General features: G+C 44.2%; 2 protein-coding genes across 6 annotated transcripts in view; both read left to right on the top strand.

The window, feature by feature from the left end:
- LOC110508538 (thrombospondin type-1 domain-containing protein 4) overlaps positions 1-14,114 on the top strand; it is a 109,143-nt gene extending 95,029 nt beyond the window's left edge. For both annotated transcript variants that reach the window (XM_090224238.1, XM_090224245.1), the window contains exons 9-17: positions 2,725-2,884; positions 3,540-3,779; positions 6,869-6,998; positions 7,418-7,622; positions 7,822-7,995; positions 8,385-8,552; positions 8,824-9,003; positions 9,590-9,737; positions 11,729-14,114. In XM_090224238.1, coding sequence (XP_090080364.1) covers positions 2,725-2,884; positions 3,540-3,779; positions 6,869-6,998; positions 7,418-7,622; positions 7,822-7,995; positions 8,385-8,552; positions 8,824-9,003; positions 9,590-9,737; positions 11,729-11,859 — 1,536 coding nt within the window. In that variant the 3' untranslated portion in view covers positions 11,860-14,114. The remainder of the gene's footprint in view (positions 1-2,724; positions 2,885-3,539; positions 3,780-6,868; positions 6,999-7,417; positions 7,623-7,821; positions 7,996-8,384; positions 8,553-8,823; positions 9,004-9,589; positions 9,738-11,728) is intronic.
- Positions 14,115-15,554: 1,440 nt separating this feature from the next.
- Positions 15,555-18,812, top strand: part of LOC110508553 (CUGBP Elav-like family member 3) — a 66,873-nt gene continuing 63,615 nt past the window's right edge. For 3 of the 4 annotated variants that reach the window (XR_016492603.1, XR_005040485.2, XM_036968106.2), the window contains exons 1-3: positions 15,587-16,213; positions 16,434-16,461; positions 16,763-17,011. Coding sequence is in view for 2 of the 4 variants with exons in the window: in XM_036968106.2 (XP_036824001.1) it covers positions 16,867-17,011 (145 nt within the window). In the remaining 2 variants the exon portion in view is untranslated. Of the gene's footprint in view, positions 16,214-16,433; positions 16,462-16,762; positions 17,012-18,812 lie in introns of all 4 variants that reach the window. The other variant, XM_036968098.2, reaches the window with a different exon arrangement.

Below are 18,812 nucleotides of genomic sequence, written 5' to 3'. Positions count from 1 at the left end.
CCAGGTACAGGCTAAGATTTAATAACTCCAACACCAGGCCCAGGCTAAGATTTAATAACACCAACACCAGGTACAGGCTAAGATTTAATAACACCAACACCAGGCCCAGGCTAAGATTTAATAACACCAACACCAGGTCCAGGATAAGATTTAATAACACCAACACCAGGCCCAGGCTAAGATTTAATAACACCAGGCTAAGATTTAATAACACCAACATCAGGCCCAGGCTAAGATTTAATAACACCAACACCTGGCCCAGGCTAAGATTTACTAACACAAATACCAGGTACAGGCTAAGATTTACTAACACCAACACCAGAACCATGTTAAGATTTAATAACACCAACACCAGGCCCAGGCTAAGATTTAATAACACCAACACCAGGCCCAGGCTAAGATTTAATAACACCAACACCAGGCCCAGGCTAAGATTTAATAACACCAACACCAGGCCCAGGCTAAGATTTAATAACATCAACACCAGGCCCAGGCTAAGATTTAATAACACCAACACCTGGCCCAGGCTAAGATTTAATAACACCAACACCAAGCCCAGGCTAAGATTTAATAACACCAACACCAGGCCCAGGCTAAGATTTAATAACACCAACACCAGGCCCAGGCTAAGATTTAATAACACCAACACCAGACCCAGGCTAAGATTTAATAACACCAACACCAGGCCCAGGCTAAGATTTAATAACACCAACACCAGGCCCAGGCTAAGATTTAATAACACCAGGCCCAGGCACAGGCTAAGATTTAATAACACCAACATCAGATGCAGGCTAAGGTTTAATAACACCAACACCAGGCCCAGGCTAAGATTTAATAACACCATGCCCAGGCTAAGATTTAACAACACCAGGCCCAGGCTAAGATTTAATAACACCAACACCAGGCACAGGCTAAGATTTAATAACACCAACATCAGATGCAGGCTGAGATTTAATAAAACCAACATCAGATGCAGGCTAAGGTTTAATAACACCAACACCAGGCCCAGGCTAAGATTTAATAACACCATGCCCAGGCTAAGATTTAACAACACCAGGCCCAGGCTAAGATTTAATAACACCAACACCAGGCACAGGCTAAGTTTTAATAACACCAACATCAGATGCAGGCTAAGATTTAATAACACCAACACCAGGCCCAGGCTAAGATTTAATAACACCAGACCCAGGCTAAGATTTAAAAAACATCAACACCAGGCCCAGACTAAGATTGAATAACACCAACACCAGGCCTGGCTAAGATTTAATAACACCAACACCAGGCCCAGGCTAATATTTAATAACACCAACATCAGGTACAGGCTAAGATTTAATAACACCAACATCAGGTACAGGCTAAGATTTAATAACACCAGGCTAAGATTTAATAACACCAACACCAGGTACAGGCTAAGATTTAATAACACCAACACCAGGCCCAGGCTAAAATTTAATAACACCAACACCAGTTCCAGGCTAAGATTTAATAACACCAACACCAGGTACAGGCTAAGATTTAATAACACCAACACCAGGCCCAGGCTAAGATTTAATAACACCAACACCAGGTACAGGCTAAGATTTAATAACACCAACACCAGGCCCAGGCTAAGATTTAATAACACCAACACCAGGCCCAGGCTAAGATTTAATAACACCAACACCAGGTCCAGGCTAAGATTTAATAACACCAACACCAGGTACAGGCTAAGATTTAATAACACCAACACCAGGCCCAGGCTAAGATTTAATAACACCAACACCAGGCCCAGGCTAAGATTTAATAACACCAACACCAGGCCCAGGCTAATATTTAATAACACCAACACCAGGCCCAGGCTAAGATTTAATAACACCAACACCAGGCCCAGGCTAATATTTAATAACACCAACACCAGGCCCAGGCTAAGATTTAATAACACCAACACCAGGCCCAGGCTAATATTTAATAACACCAACACCAGGCCCAGGCTAATATTTAATAACACCAACACCAGGCCCAGGCTAATATTTAATAACACCAACACCAGGCCCAGGCTAATATTTAATAACACCAACACCAGGCCCAGGCTAATATTTAATAACACCAACACCAGGCCCAGGCTAATATTTAATAACACCAACACCAGGCCCAGGCTAATATTTAATAACACCAACACCAGGTCCATGCTAAGATTTAATAACACCAGGCTAAGATTTAATAACACCAACACCAGGCCCAGGCTAGTATTTAATAACACCAACACCAGGTCCATGCTAAGATTTAATAACACCAACAACAGGCCCAGGCTAATATTTAATAACACCAACACCATGTCCATGCTAAGATTTAATAACACCAACACCAGGCCCAGGCTAATATTTGATTAAAGAGATGCAGCAGCATACCTCTGAGGTCTCCCTAGCTGTGGGAGAGAGAGGGCTCTGAGGGATAAAGTTAGAACAACTTCTTCCTTGAAACAGACCAGCTTCATCTCTATGGTTTCACCTGTATTTAGAACAAGATGAATAAAATATGAAAAATAGTTGTTATAAAGATCAGAAAATAGAAGATTAAACGTTGCCATCACAGACCCATGTAATGCAGAGTGAAGCTGATTACATTTCGACAACCTCTGGAATCTCTACCTTACATTGCACCCCTTTTGAAATCCGTTTCTCTCTCCCTCTCACCTTTTTCTCTCTCTCTCTCCCTCTCTCTCTCTCTCTCTCTGTCGTTCTCCAGATCATCTTCCATAGGCAGAATCCAGGGATCGACTATGAATTCTACATCCCAACAGAAAAGAAAGTGGAAGAGAGGGAGAGGCCGCGAGAGAGAGAAAGAGAGAGGCCTAGAGAGAGAGAAGTAGAGCGGGAACGACCGAGGGCACCCCTGAGAGACACTAGTGAGTCTGACATTCCTCTTTTCTCCCCTTCCCCCTGTTATTTTCCCGTGGTGTTCAGAATAAAGCTGTGTGATAGTGACAGGTCAGATCGTCAGCGAATAGGACCAGGAAGTAGATTGTCAGGGAATAGGACCAGGAAGTCGATCGTTAGGGAATAGGACCAGGAAGTAGATCGTCAGGGAATAGGACCAGGAAGTAGCATGGGATGATGTCACGCTCTGTTCTCTGTTACTGTCCTTTATGAATAAAGATGTATTATGTGTCTAATGTTAAGGAATGATATATCATCTGTCTAGATTTTATTGACAGTAAATAGAACTAATCCAAGCCAGACTGGAGACAGTGAGTCTGAGTAGTGTACTTTAGATGTGTGGGTGAGGAGAGGGGTGCTAGGGGTAGGGGTGAGAGAAGGGGGGTGAGTGAAGAAGGGTGAGAGAAGCAGGGGGAGGGAGTTGAAGGCTAGGAGTGAGGGGGAGAAAAGTTTAGCGAGAGGGGTTAGGGAAAGGAGAGCAAGAGGTGTGAGAGAAGTGAGAGGGTGTGTCTGAAACTAAAAATGACATCATCTTTACAATCAGCTCTAACAAGTGATTCACTCTCTCTGTTTTTATTTGTTCCATTCCTTCCATTTCTCTCTCTCTCTCTCTCTGTCTCTCAGGTTCTCTCATTGTAACAGTGGAAGACCCTATCCCTCCTCCCCCCATCTCCTCTTCGTCCTCTTCCTTCTCCTCCTCTTCTTCCGCAGACAGATGGACAGCTGAGAGCTCCCGCACCCGAGGCTCGGTACCCAATCGGAATGTTCGAATCCCACCTCGTACTGACCTGCCCCTCGACACCCAGTCACCCTTCGTATGGAGGAGGGGCGGGCTCACTGAGTGTACTGCTTCCTGTGGCAAAGGTCAGAGTTTAAAAAATACTTGGACTGTGGGTATAAAGGGGCTTGCTGTGTTACATCTAGCTGTGTTACATCTCCCTCTTGTGGTTATTCAAGGGAAGTGGAACACTGTTGAACTGAAACAGGGATTTCCTTGGAGCTGTTAGAATGAGACAGTTTATGGGTGCGTTTGAGTGGTAGACTAAAGCAGCCGACTGTAGCTGAAAGTGGAGAAGTGAGGTCGAGGGAGGTGTGTCTGCTACAGCAGAAAGGGGAACGCCGTTGAACTGAAACAGTTAGAATGAGACAGTTTATGGGTGCGTTTGAGTGGTAGACTAAAGCAGCCGACTGTAGCTGAAAGTGGAGAAGTGAGGTCGGGGGAGGTGTGTCTGCTACAGCAGAAAGGGGAACACTGTTGAACTGAAACAGTTAGAATGAGACAGTTTATGGGTGCGTTTGAGTGGTAGACTAAAGCAGCCGACTGTAGCTGAAAGTGGAGAAGTGAGGTCGAGGGAGGTGTGTCTGCTACAGCAGAAAGGGGAACAGCAAGGCTCGGTGAAACACGGCAGGGTTCATTGTTTAGAAAAGCTTTTCTTTGTCATGTCGATTCCCATATCACACAATCACAAACTCTAAATATATGTGTGTAAATTGTACTATCAATTGGGGAGAGAGAGACTCAAATATCACATTCATTTGAACATATCCACTGTATACATATGAATCCCTGCAGAGAGGACTGGGCGAAGCGATCGAATTTACTCTACCCAAAATCTGTCCACGTGAGATGAGCTCTTTTTTGTATCGAGGTCTATGAGAGATTGTCAAATTAATTGAGGCTTATTTAATAGAATAAAAGCTTTGCGAGGTTTAAGCTGTTACAAATGTACTAATATAAGTGGATGCACTTTAGTTGTGCCTATTGTTCACACGCATATCTGCCCTCTCATTGGCTAGAATGGTCCCACCTGATCTCGCCTGCCATCAAACCATTAAGGACAGTATTTCCATTGTTAGAGTGGTCACTCGGCTATCTTGTCAATATAATAGATCATCTTTGAATGCAGCAAAGTTGCTTCCTGTTTCAGTCACGTCTTTGGTCCCGTTCGCGTGGTTCAAACAAAAACCCTCTAATGATTGGTTGACGATAGAGCCTCCCACAATCCAGGAGATGACTGAAGGCTGATGCTGGTGAGGAGCAACTGCAGAAGATTGAAGTCACTGCAGTCAAAACTTCATGACCTTTGATCACATATAGTGATTGTAGAGGTCATGTAGTTGACATGTAGGCATCAAGTCTGACCATTTTTATCCCAGTAAGACAACACACTTTGAAAGGCGGTGACCTCGTCAATGACTTGACAAAAGTGATCAGCTCGAACGCCATCCTATAACTTTCCTACCAGTCTCCCAGTACAGCAGGTATCATCAACTAGATTCATCCTATAACTTTCCTACCAGGCTCCCAGTACAGCAGGTATCATCAACTAGATTCAGCTGCGGGACGATATTTTCTTGAGCGGATGGACAGGGGGCCAGAACATAATCGACCTTAAGAAGCCCAACAGATATAATATTTGACTAAAACATAAACATTTCTAACCTTGCTTATATTTGTATACAATCACATATACAGTATCTCTCTATTATGCGTAGGAATCATTTGGAACAGATTTCAAAAATTGAAATCAATTGGAGCTGTTTTTCTGGTGTTTTTACAGTCTTTATGTCTAACAATACAATACAAATGGGGGGTGGCCCCTGGGCCCCCAGTCGAGGAACCCTGCGTTACAGGGTACTGATGGTGATGGTGGTGATGAGGATGATGTGTTTCAGGGTCCCAGTACAGGGTACTGATGGTGGTGGTGATGAGGATGATGTGTTTCAGGGTCCCAGTACAGGGTACTGATGGTGGTGGTGATGAGGATGATGTGTTTCAGGGTCCCAGTACAGGGTACTGATGGTGATGGTGGTGGTGGTGATGAGGATGATGTGTTTCAGGGTCCCAGTACAGGGTACTGATGGTGATGAGGATGATGTGTTTCAGGGTCCCAGTACAGGGTACTGATGGTGGTGGTGGTGGTGGTGATGAGGATGATGTGTTTCAGGGTCCCAGTACAGGGTACTGATGGTGGTGGTGGTGGTGGTGATGAGGATGATGTGTTTCAGGGTGCCAGTACAGGGTACTGATGGTGATGGTGGTGATGAGGATGATGTGTTTCAGGGTCCCAGTACAGGGTACTGATGGTGGTGGTGGTGGTGGTGATGAGGATGATGTGTTTCAGGGTCCCAGTACAGGGTACTGATGGTGGTGGTGATGAGGACGATGTGTTTCAGGGTCCCAGTACAGGGTACTGATGGTGGTGGTGATGAGGATGATGTGTTTCAGGGTCCCAGTACAGGGTACTGATGGTGATGGTGGTGGTGGTGATGAGGATGATGTGTTTCAGGGTCCCAGTACAGGGTACTGATGGTGATGGTGGTGGTGGTGATGAGGATGATGTGTTTCAGGGTCCCAGTACAGGGTACTGATGGTGATGAGGATGATGTGTTTCAGGGTCCCAGTACAGGGTACTGATGGTGATGAGGATGATGTGTTTCAGGGTCCCAGTACAGGGTACTGATGGTGGTGGTGGTGGTGGTGATGAGGATGATGTGTTTCAGGGTCCCAGTACAGGGTACTGATGGTGATGGTGGTGGTGGTGATGAGGATGATGTGTTTCAGGGTCCCAGTACAGGGTACTGATGGTGGTGGTGGTGGTGGTGATGAGGATGATGTGTTTCAGGGTGCCAGTACAGGGTACTGATGGTGATGGTGGTGATGAGGATGATGTGTTTCAGGGTCCCAGTACAGGGTACTGATGGTGATGGCAGTGATGATGATGTGTTTCAGGGTCCCAGTACAGGGTACTGATGGTGGTGGTGATGAGGATGATGTGTTTCAGGGTCCCAGTACAGGGTACTGATGGTGGTGGTGGTGGTGGTGATGAGGATGATGTGTTTCAGGGTGCCAGTACAGGGTACTGATGGTGATGGTGGTGATGAGGATGATGTGTTTCAGGGTCCCAGTACAGGGTACTGATGGTGATGGCAGTGATGATGATGTGTTTCAGGGTCCCAGTACAGGGTGATCCTGTGTATTAACCGCCATACTGACGAGGAAGTCCCAGACAGGAAGTGTGACTCAGCAGCAAGACCCTCCCTTGAAGAGGAGCCCTGCAACACACACCCCTGCCCAGCATTGTGAGTGTGTGGATCTATGAACAGCCATAAGCAATAATCATAGTGTATATTGTACATATGTATTAACACTCTCCTCATCTCTCTCTCCTCTGTGTGTTTCTGTGTGTGTGTGTGTGTGTGTCTGTGTGTGTGTGTCTGTGTGTGTGTTTCTGTGTGTGTGTGTGTCTGTGTGTGTGTGTCTGTGTGTGTGTGTCTGTGTGTGTGTGTGTGTGTGTGTGTGTGTGTGTGTGTCTGTGTGTGTGTCTGTGTGTGTGTCTGTGTGTATGTGTGTGTGTGTCTCTGTGTGTCTCTGTGTGTGTATGTGTATGTGTGTCTGTGTGTGTATGTGTGTGTGTGTGTCTCTGTGTGTGTGTGTCTCTGTGTGTGTGTGTCTCTGTGTGTGTGTGTGTCTCTGTGTGTCTCTGTGTGTGTATGTGTAGCTTCGAGGCCAGCTCATGGTCAGAGTGCAGTGTGTCTTGTGGTTTGGGAGTACAGCAGAGACAGCTTCAGTGCAGACAGAGCTTTGGGAACCGTTCCACCATGGTTCAACCACAACGCTGCTCCAACCTAACCCCACCTGACCTCACCCAGTCCTGCCAGCTACGACTCTGCTCACACTGGGAGATAGGCACCGACTGGAGCTCTGTGAGTATAGAAAGTGTGTGTGTGAGTGTGTGTGTGGCAGGGGGGTATGTTAATATTCACACAGGGGAATGGTGTATGTGTGTTTAGTTTGACATTTTATGAGAATGTGTGTTGACGTCTATAGGTTGCGATCCATCCTGTTTTCCAATGTCTTTGTTCTGTTGTAGGTTTTCCTAACATTCTCATTTGAACTCAACAGTGCTCAGTGGACTGTGGCATGGGGAAGAGAACTCGTAATGTCCGCTGTGTCAGTGACCATGGCAGCGTGGTGAATGACAAGGAGTGTAACGCCAGGCTCCGCCCACAAGGAAGTGAGGACTGTCACATGGGGCCCTGTGTAACCAACTGGTACTTCACTGTCTGGTCCAACACTGTGAGTACTACACACACACACACACACACACACACACACACACACACAGACAGACACACACACACACACACACACACACACACACACACACACACAGACACACACACACACAGACACACACACACACACACACACACACACACACACACAGACATACAGACATACAGACATACAGACATAGGGACACGGACACAGATACAGTACATGCTCATTCTACATCAATACACTAACTTCTCTAATACCCCCATCTCTCTCTCTCTCTCCCTTTCTCTCTCTCTCCCTCTCTCTCCATCTCTCTCTCTCTCTCTCTCTCTCTCTCTTTCTCTCTCTCTCTCTCTCTCTCTCTCTCTCTCTCTCTCTCTCTCTCTCTCTCTCTCTCTCTCTCTCAGTGTTCAGCCCCGTGTGGTCCAGGTGTTCAGAGGAGAGAGGTGTTGTGTCTGACCCGTGGAGGGAGAGAGGGAGGAGAGTGTTTGGGGGACAAACCGGCGGACATGAAGGCGTGTAACGGGGGTCCGTGTGCTCCCACCTACATGTGGTACAGTAGCCCCTGGGGTCAGGTAAGAGGAGCAGGGGGTGTGGCAGCCATCGATCAATACTGTTACCAATATTATCAGTCACTTCAATTCAATATTTATTTTTTGGAATGGATGGATAGATATTTACAAATGAAAATAAATGAATAGTACTGTAATGGCAGATGAATAGGAAGAAAATGTCATGCTTTCCACCTCTCCGTCTTTTCCCTCTCGTCTTTTGTCTTCTCCTGTCTCTCTTCCCTCTCACTCCTCACTTCTCTTCTCGCCCTCCTCCCTCTCTTCCCTCCTCCAGTGTAGTGCTCCATGTGGGAATGGAACTCAGCGAAGGGACATCATCTGTGTGGAGAAGATGGGGACAGATTTCAAAGTGGCACCGATCAGCCAGTGTGCCCAGCTGGAAAAGCCTCCCTCGGTGCAGACGTGTGCGATGGAAGCATGTCAGCCTCAGTGGTTTACTACGGAGTGGAGCGCGGTGAGAGAGGAGAGGAGAGAGAGAGGAGAGATGGAGGAGAGGAGAGAGAGAGGAGAGGAGAGAGGGAGGAGAGGAGAGAGGGAGGAGAGGAGAGGAGAGAGGAGTGGAGTGCGGTGAGAGAGGAGAGGAGAGAGAGAGGGAGGAGAGGAGAGGAGAGGAGAGAGGAGTGGAGCACGGTGAGAGAGGAGAGGAGAGAGAGAGGGAGGAGAGGAGAGGAGAGGAGAGAGGAGTGGAGCACGGTGAGAGAGGAGAGGAGAGAGAGAGGGAGGAGAGGAGAGGAGAGGAGAGGAGAGAGGGAGGAGAGGAGAGAAGGAGCAGAAGAGAGAAGGAGCAGAGGAGAGAAGGAGAGGAGAAAAGGAGGAGAAGAGAGAGGGAGGGAGGAGAGGAGAGAGGGAGGGAGGAGAGGAGAGAAGGAGGAAAGAAGGAGGATAGGAGAGAGGGAGGAGAGGATAAAAGGAGGAGAGAGGGAGGGAAGGAGAGAAGGAGGAGAGAGGGAGGAGAGAGAACATAATTATGACCTTGAATTGCAGTTGGTTGTTGATCACAAGAAAGATGTTGACCATCCTCTTCTATCTCTCTCCCTCAGTGCTCTCGTTCCTGTGGTAAGGGGCTACAGATCAGAGAAGTACGGTGTCTCACACCTGACAAACAGCACAGCCCAGAATGCTCCCTTACAGACAAACCTGACCAGGAGCAGCTCTGCAATACCATACCCTGCAGTCCACAGGTCGCAGGTGTGTGTGTGTGTGTGTGTGTGTGTGTGTGTGTGTGTGTGTGTGTGTGTGTGTGTGTGTGTGTGTGTGTGTACTGTATGTTTACAGTGCCTTCAGAAACTACTTTTTCCACATGTGTGTGTTACAAAGTGGAATTAAAATGGGTATTGTCATTTTTTATCAATAATCTACACAAAATACTCTGTAATGTCACTGCAAAAAAATAAATATTAATAATTGTATATATAGAAAATAAAACACTAATATGTCTTGATTAGATAAGTATTCAACCCCCTGAGTCTATATACATGTTGGAATCACCTTTGGCAGTGATTACAGCTGTGAGTCTTTCTGGGTAAGTCTCTAAGAGCTTTGCACAACTGGATTGTACAATATTTGCCCATTTATTCTTAAAACAATTATTCAAGCTCTATCAAGTTGGTCTAGCCATAGATTTTCAAGCCGATTTAAGTCAAAACTGTAACTAGGCCACTCAGGAACATTCAGTATGGTCTTGGTAAGCAACTCCAGTGTATATTTGGCCTTGAAAGGTATATATTTTTCCTGAATTCATCTCCTAGTGTCTGGTGGAAAAGCAGACTGAACCAGGTTTTTCTTTAAGATTTTGCCTGTGCTTAGCTCTATTTGGTTTATTTTTATCCTAAAAAAACTCCCGAGGCCTTGCCGATGACAAGCATACCCATAACATGATGCAGCCACCACAATGATTGAATATATGGAGAGTGGTACTCAATTATGTGTTGTGTTGAATTTGCCCAAAACATATCTTTGCCACATTTTTTGCAGTATTACTTTAGTGCCTTATTGTAAACAGAATGTATATTTTTTCTTTCTGTACAGGCTTCCTTCTTTTCACATTTATGTTAGTATTCTGGAGTAATTACAATGTTGTTGCTCCATCCTAAGTTTTCTCCTATCACAGCCATTAAACTGTTTTAACATCACAATTGGCATCATGGTGAAATCCCTGAGTGATTCCCTTCCTCTCCAGCAACTGAGTTAGGAAGGACACCTGTATCTTTGTAGTGACTGGGTGTATTGATACACCATCCAAAGTGTAATTAATAACTTCATCATGCTCAAAGGGATAGTCAAGTCTGCTTGATTTTTTACCCATCTACCAATCGGTGCCCTTCTTTGCGAAGCATTGGAAAACCTCCCTGGCTTTAGTGGTTGAATCTGTGCTTTAAATTCACTGCTTGACTGAGGGACCTTACAGATAAATGTATATGTGGGGTACAGAGATGAGGTAGTCATTTAAAAATCATGTTAAACACTATTATTGCACACAGAGTGAGTCCATGCAACTTATTATGTGACATGTTAAGCACATTTATACTCCTGAACTTATTTAGGCTTACCATAACAAAGGTTGAATACTTATTGACTCAAGACATTTCAGCTTTTCATTTTTTGATTTGTAAACATTTGTAAAAACATAATTCCACTTTGACATTATGGGGTATTGTGTATAGATTAGTGACACACAATCTCAATTTAATCCATTTTAATTTCAGGCTGTAACAACAACATGTGGAAAAAGTCAAGGGGTGTGAATACTATATGAAGGCACTGTACAGTATGTGTGAGTGTGTGATGCTTGTGAGATTTGAAATCTAACCCTTTCTTTCTCCCTCTCCTCCTCTCCCCTCTTCCCTTTCCCCTCTCCTCTCCTCCTCTTCCCTCTTCCCTCTCCTCTCCTCCTCTTCCCTCTCCCCCTCTCTTCCTCCCCTCCACTCTTCCCTCTCCTCCTCTTCCCTCTCCCCCTCTCTTCCTCCCCTCCACTCTTCCCTCTCCTCTCCTCCTCTTCCCTCTCCCCCTCTCTTCCTCCCCTCCACTCTTTCCTCCCCTCCTCTCCTCCTCTTCCCTCTCCCCCTCTCTTCCTCCCCTCCACTCTTCCCTCTCCTCCTCCTCTCCTCCTCTCCTCCTCTTCCCTCTCCCCTCTCCTCCTCCTCTTCCCTCTCCTCTCCTCTCCTCTACTCTCTCTGTAGATGTGAACTGCAGGGACCTGCGTCATAACTGTGTGATGGTGGTTCAGGCCAGACTGTGTGTCTACTCCTACTACAAGACTGCCTGCTGCGCCTCATGTACCCAGAGTGCTCAGCGGGCCAAGAGGCACTGACCAGCCAATAACAGGCTTCCAGCCGAGATCAGCCAGGGGTCAGGGTTTCAGGGGTTAGAGGTCAAAGTGCAGGTTACCATAGAAATGATCAGACCATAGAAATGGAGTGGATATATTACCACATAAAGTGGTGATTTAATTGTGTTCTGGGCCAGATGTACAGCCGTTATAGAGGGGATGTTTTGAAATGTGAGTTAATTTGTTACTAACTACATTTCTTACATTTTGTGGATTATTAGCAGATGCAAATAATGTGCCAATGACATTGTACAGAGCTCCATAATATGGAACATATCTGATTTCTATGTCCACTCTTTCTGTTTCTATGGCTGAGAGATGCTGTGGATGATGTATGTACACCCAGGACCTGGGTCCAGAGCTCTGTCCCAGTAGCCAAACTTGCATACCACTTAGTGTGAGGTAAAGTATTGTCCATGCTAGTATGGATATATGGGACCCAGAAGGTATAACCCAATAGCAGTGTAAAACCTGCTGGAAGTTTCTATGATGTATGTTTTCTATGTTTGTGTTCTATATGCCAAAAAACTATTTTAAATGTCTCCTCAGTGTTTATACAGCATCATCAACATTTGGTGAAAACATATCAAAATGTAAAATGGTGGCCTAGTACAAGTGACCTGTTTTTAAAGGACATTAGTGGAGAGATGTCCATAACCTGAGAACGCCCCCAATCTGAAAACAAGCAGGGGTAGAATGAAACGACTGTATGGTCTATTGGTGACTGTCCAGGTATCCAACCTGTGCCCTCACGACTGTTAGCCCACTGAACTAAAGCCAAGGCATTACCCCTGAGAGCTAATACCAGTATTCAGGCCTCAGCCAAGGTTACACCCAACCACCTCTGCTACATACAGAAAATATACCACTACCTGAGACATTTGTATCATCTGACCCATCAATATGTTCAAGAATGGTAGGTATTGAAATAACATTGTATTCATTTATGTATTCATTTTCAGAAATGCATTTGCCACAATATGCTGAAGAGCAAGCTGTGTCTGAAAGGTCCAATTCAGCTGTTTTTATCTCAATATCAAATCCTTTCTGGGTAACAATGAAGTACCCTACTGTGACTGTTTTCAATTCAAATGGTCAAAAACAAACAAAATTACTTCTTAGCAAAGAGACATTTCTCAAGCAAGAATTTAGCTATGAAACTGAAAACTACTGTAGCTGTTATTGGCAGAGAGGTTTGAAACTATTTCTCTTTTTGGTCTCTTAACTAACTGGTGATGTCACCATGCAGACCAAAACTTCATCCCACCAAAACAGGGAGAACTTTCAGGCGGTCTTTTCAAACAGCTCTTATACTAAAATGGCATTATCATCATTTTCACAATTTCACAGTATTATTCCAAACTCATAGTTTGGAAGGATATATGAAACACAGAAAATCACGTTTTTGAGTGCACTGGGCCTTTAACTTCCAAAGGAGCAAGTAACACTCCCTGACTAATTTGTGTTTTTACTGAAAATGTTTAAAAAGGTTCTGTCTTGGACTTAAACAAAGCTCTTTTTAACAGATATTGCCCCTATGCCTTGACATAGTTGTAACATGTTACATCTACAGCATACAGACACACGGACACACACACACACACAGGTGAACGATGTGTATATTTGTCAGTCAATATTATATTTGTATGTCTATATTTCTGTGTGAACATATACTTAATATACATATACATAAATATATCCTATATTGTGGTATGATTTGAATTTTAGGCATACTGTACATGTTAACTGTATGCATATATTCATATAAAGTATTCATATTTTTCAGTCATCATATTAAGAAGAACAAATTATATTTTGCTACCCTTGGATGGTGTGTGTTGTGTGTCTGTGTGTCTGTATGTTTGTCTTCCTGTCTCTGTGAAGTTGCCTATTTGTGTTTATTTGTGTGAGTATGCAGCCGTGGGTGTATTCTTGTATGAGTCTTATCTGTGAATATAATTTTAATGTTTTAAAACGTTTTTAGTAGAAACAAAAAAATATATATTAAAAAGTCTGAAAAAAGGATAGTAATTTATCTATTATAAAAAATACATGTAATTTATTTTTTTTCTTAAGAGGAGCTGTAGCAAATTCCCTTTGTTGCTACCTTGTCAGAGTTTATGATCAGAAGTTATTGCATAGAAGTAAATGGATTTTGTATTATTTTGAAAAAGGCAAACGAGTGTGTGGAAATGCTATCACAAACTTAATTTGAAATAAAAACTGAAACCAGAAAATAGTTATCCTTTTTCTATTTTGTGCACTTTTCTTTCCCCCAATTAGCAGGCCTAGATGTCCACTGAGACCTACAGTACATTGTAATTAAGTCGACCTTCATATCCTCAACAGTGGCCAGGTGGCCGTATTGTGTGCTTGTAAAGCTGTAGCCAACTTGTCTTCCCTTGTTCAGAATAGACTAGGTTGTGTTGTGATAATAACTCAAGTAAGCTTAATATGACTTCATGGATCTAACGTTTCCTCTATGAACAAACGACACCATTCTGGGTATAAATGCTAACCTGACGATAAATCAGGATCTATAGGGGGCAATTTCGCCCTATTCTAGGCCTAGGTCTACTCCACAGACGACAGAGAAACCGAAAAGCCCCAGTTCTGACACCACCATGAAAGAGGCCCGAGCATCAGTTCCTCATGCATGCTCGTGCGGTTGCCTACAGCTACGCTCAGTGAGTGATACAGTGTAGATCCCCGTGGTAGGCCGCGCGTGCAGTCCAGCGGCTTGTGCCTGGTATAGACCCCACGTGTGTGAACTGACGATATATAACGGTGGGGGGCAGTAGGCGGGGAGGGGGGGGATGAGGTTGTGGGAGGCAGATGGTGACCTTTCAGAGTAAATTACCCTGAACTCTCTGACTCCTCTCCTCAAGCGCGAGTGGGTGGCAGAAGAAGAAAAAACACACACCGGAAAGAGACCAAAGAGAACTCCACCAGCAATAAAGATGAGTTAAAAAGCTTCATAGTTTGATGAAGGTTGTACATATCTTGGTTCAGGACCATGGACAGATGAGGTCTGCTGTGCCTGTCTGTATCAGAGGGGTGAGGATCCCTCCCTCACTAGGCTGAAAAGACGGTGTATTATTGTAGGTTAACCCGTACTGTTAGATCAGTGTAGTCTGTAGTATAGGCCTATCATCTTCTCTATTTTCGCTCTCTCCCCTTTCTCTCGCACATTAGGCTAGCCTATTTGTGCACATCGTGGATATGATTACGAATTTAGCATTTGTTCAACACGCAGAAGAGAACTGGTTAGGGCAACCTCAAGGCTGGCGTGTGTGTGTTGTGTGCGCAGCTGGAGTCGTGACGCCGCTCGCGCGCGCTGGTAGTATGGCAGGCTTCAGCACCACGGCCAGAGCTCGCGGCCAGAACAATAGGTAGCACGGCGTTCCAGAACTACAGGCACCGTCCACGAGCACTCACACACTGGACACTAACGTAGACATAGTCAAAGAGCTTGTTTGAAAACGCTTATACAAATTGTCGACTAATCCTGGTTTTGATAACTGAAATAGCTGTCCATATATATTCCACAGTGTTCCCTATATGCTACTTTCAGGGCTAAAAGGTGTAGGCTACGTCTACGAAAGATAAGATGGGTTTTCTTTTTAAGGTTGGAGTAGAGTTTTTGACGGTCCCTGCCTTTTACGTCACAGCCTGTCAACCGCTCGAGGGAGAGGGGGGAGGCAGGGCAGGATAGAGAGAGAGGGAGACACCGGCAGACGACGTCAAAAGCTACGGTAGCCTATACACTGAGGGAAAAGAGGGGTAGCGCGGGAGGGAAACGTTAGATATTAATAAGTATATTTTAATATATGTGTTAAACCTTAAATGTCTATATAAATGAACTGATGGATTTATCAAAAGCTGTCTGCTGCAGAAATAGTTTTTAAGAATATAGCCTTGTAGCCTAATTATTGCAGACATTTGACTATTCTAACAGACAGGGCAGTACTCAGAGAGTGACTGACTGGCTTTACCGGATTTACCAAGAGTCGTGACGAGAGGATATAGCAAATAACGGATCACCAAGGCACCGGGTTGGGGATATGTGATCTGATGATCGCTTGCAAAGACGTGAGACCTTAACGGGAGCAGCAACTCCACTGATCTGTTACGGATTCGAAACCGGGAGAGGGAGCGATTGGCACAAAGAGCGGAGAACGAATCGCATTGAGCCTACTATTCCCGGAGGGAGGGTAACAGGAGACGCGCACTGAAGACAACAACGCCACGGCAAAACGTGGAAAAATAAACAAAATCATCTCATATTACTCTGGGAATTATTTTACAACGTGGAGTGAAGGATCTCTTGAAATCGGTAGGATTTTTAAAACCAAAGCTCCATATTGTGTTTTTGTGCGCATGTGTTTTATGTGTGTTTTGTGTGTATGTTGAGCCGGGGCGGACAAAGAGATGAGCCCCCATACGTTGACATCCAATGAGTGTATGTAACCTACAGCTGGCCAAACAAAGAAACCGCTCACAGCCGCTCTACAGCGCTCATCTACGGTCTAAACCATATATTTTCCTTTCCCCAGGGGCTCCGAACACCCTCACGTCCTAAAGGTAATATATCACTTTTATTGATATTTAATTTTAATTTCAGTTTTATTGCAATTTAAATGTCTTAATTCTTTTTTGATTGGCTGATCATCATTTGCATAATTGTTTTTATGAGAGGCGCAAGTGCCATTGTCTGTGTCAATAGGCTAATATTGTAAAGATATGAGAATTCATCCAAATATTGATTTGGTTTTATTCAATTAATCAATGATTATCCTATATTGTGAAAAAAATAAAATTACACATTTACATATCTTGTTTTAATGTCCATCTCCTTTTCCTTCTCTCCTCCAACATCCTCCAGCTCTGGTCGCTCCTCTCCAGAGGACCACGACTCTGCTCGCACTCACCCCGCTCTTCTCACCTCGAACCCCGCAGAGAGCCTGTCGTTCTCCCCGCTGTGTTCCGATGAAGGAAGCCGATGCGATCAAGCTGTTCGTGGGGCAGATTCCTCGGAATCTAGAGGAGAAGGACCTCAAACCGATCTTTGAACAGTTCGGGAAGATCTACGAGCTGACGGTGATAAAGGACAAATACACCGGCATGCACAAAGGTAGGCGAATAATGGGAACCCAGCCACCTGTAGAAATAATTCTGGACACAAATAGGCGTTTGGGCTACTCACTGGCAGACACACACACACACACACACACACACACACACACACACACACACACACACACAGCTACAGGAGATTAAGACACACACTTTAAAATATTTTAAACACCCACTTAAAGATCAAGTGTGTGTACTGGTGTAGGTTGATAGTAATGCTGGTCTAGGTTGATAGTAATGCTGGTCTAGGTTGATAGTAATGCTGGTCTAGGTTGATAGTAATGCTGGTCTAGGTTGATAGTAATGCTGGTGTAGGTTGATAGTAATTCTGGTCTAGGTTGATAGTAATGCTGGTGTAGGTTGATAGTAATGCTGGTCTATGTTGATAGTAATGCTGGTGTAGGTTGATAGTAATGCTGGTCTATGTTGATAGTAATGCTGGTCTAGGTTGATAGTCATGCTGGTCTAGGTTGATAGTAATGCTGGTGTAGGTTGATAGTAATGCTGGTCTAGGTTGATAGTAATGCTGGTCTAGGTTGATAGTAATGCTGGTGTAGGTTGATAGTAATGCTGGTGTAGGTTGATAGTAATGCTGGTGTAGGTTGATAGTAATGTTGGTGTAGGTTGATAGTAATGCTGGTTTAGGTTGATAGTAATGCTGGTGTAGGTTGATAGTAATGCTGGTGTAGGTTGATAGTAATGCTGGTCTAGGTTGATAGTAATGCTGGTCTAGGTTGATAGTAATGCTGGTGTAGGTTGATAGTAATGCTGGTGTAGGTTGATAGTAATGCTGGTCTAGGTTGATAGTAATGCTGATGTACTAGCACTATCATTGATGTAAACACTTCCACAGTAGAGTAGGCTGTCTATTTAGCATGTGTCTGATGATGGGTCACCATGGAAACACTGTCACTTATCACCCTCTCCTGATCACATACAGTACCAGTCAAAAGTTTGGACACATCTACTCATTCAAGGGTTTTTCTTTATTTTACTATTTTCTACATTTTAGAATAACAGTGAAGACATCAAAACTATGAAATTACACAAATGGAATAATGTATTTACCAAAAAAGTGTTAAACAAATCAAAATATATTCTATATTTGAGTTTCTTCAAAGTAGTCACCCTTTGCCTTGATGACAGCTTTGCACACTTTTGGCATTCTCTCAACCAGCTTCATGAGGTAGTGACCTGGAATGCATTTCAATTAACCGTTGTCCCTTGTTAAACGTTAATTTGTGGAATTTATTTCCTTTTTAATGTGTTTGAGCCAATCAGTTGTGTTGTGACAAGGTAGGGGTGGTATTCAGAAGATAGCCCTATTTAGTTAAAGACCAAGTCCATATTATGGCAAGAACAGCTCAAATAAGCAAAGAGAAACGACAGTCCATCATTACTTTAAGACATGAAGGTCAGTCAATCTGGAAAATTTCAAGAACTTTGAAAGTTTTTTCAAGTGCAGTCGCAAAAACCATCAAGCGCTATGATGAAACTGGCTCTCATGAGGACCGCCACAGGAAAGAAAGACCCAGAGTTACCTCTGCTGCAGAGGATAAGTTTATTAGAGTTACCAGTCTCAGAAATTGCAGCCCAAATAAATGCTTCACAGAGTTCAAGCAACAGACACATCTCAACATCAACTGTTCAGAGGAGACTGCGTAAATCAGGCCTTCATGGTCGAATTGCTGCAAAGAAACCAGTACTAAAGGACACCAATAATAAGAAGAGACTTGCTTGGGCCAAGAAACATGAGCAATGGACATTATACAGGTGGAAATCTGTCCTTTGGTCTGGAG

The sequence above is a fragment of the Oncorhynchus mykiss genome, chromosome 3, assembly GCF_057628025.1.
Source record: "Oncorhynchus mykiss isolate SJ-2025 chromosome 3, ASM5762802v1, whole genome shotgun sequence".
NCBI lineage: Eukaryota > Metazoa > Chordata > Actinopteri > Salmoniformes > Salmonidae > Oncorhynchus > Oncorhynchus mykiss.
This window is presented reverse-complemented; position numbering and strand designations above follow the sequence as displayed.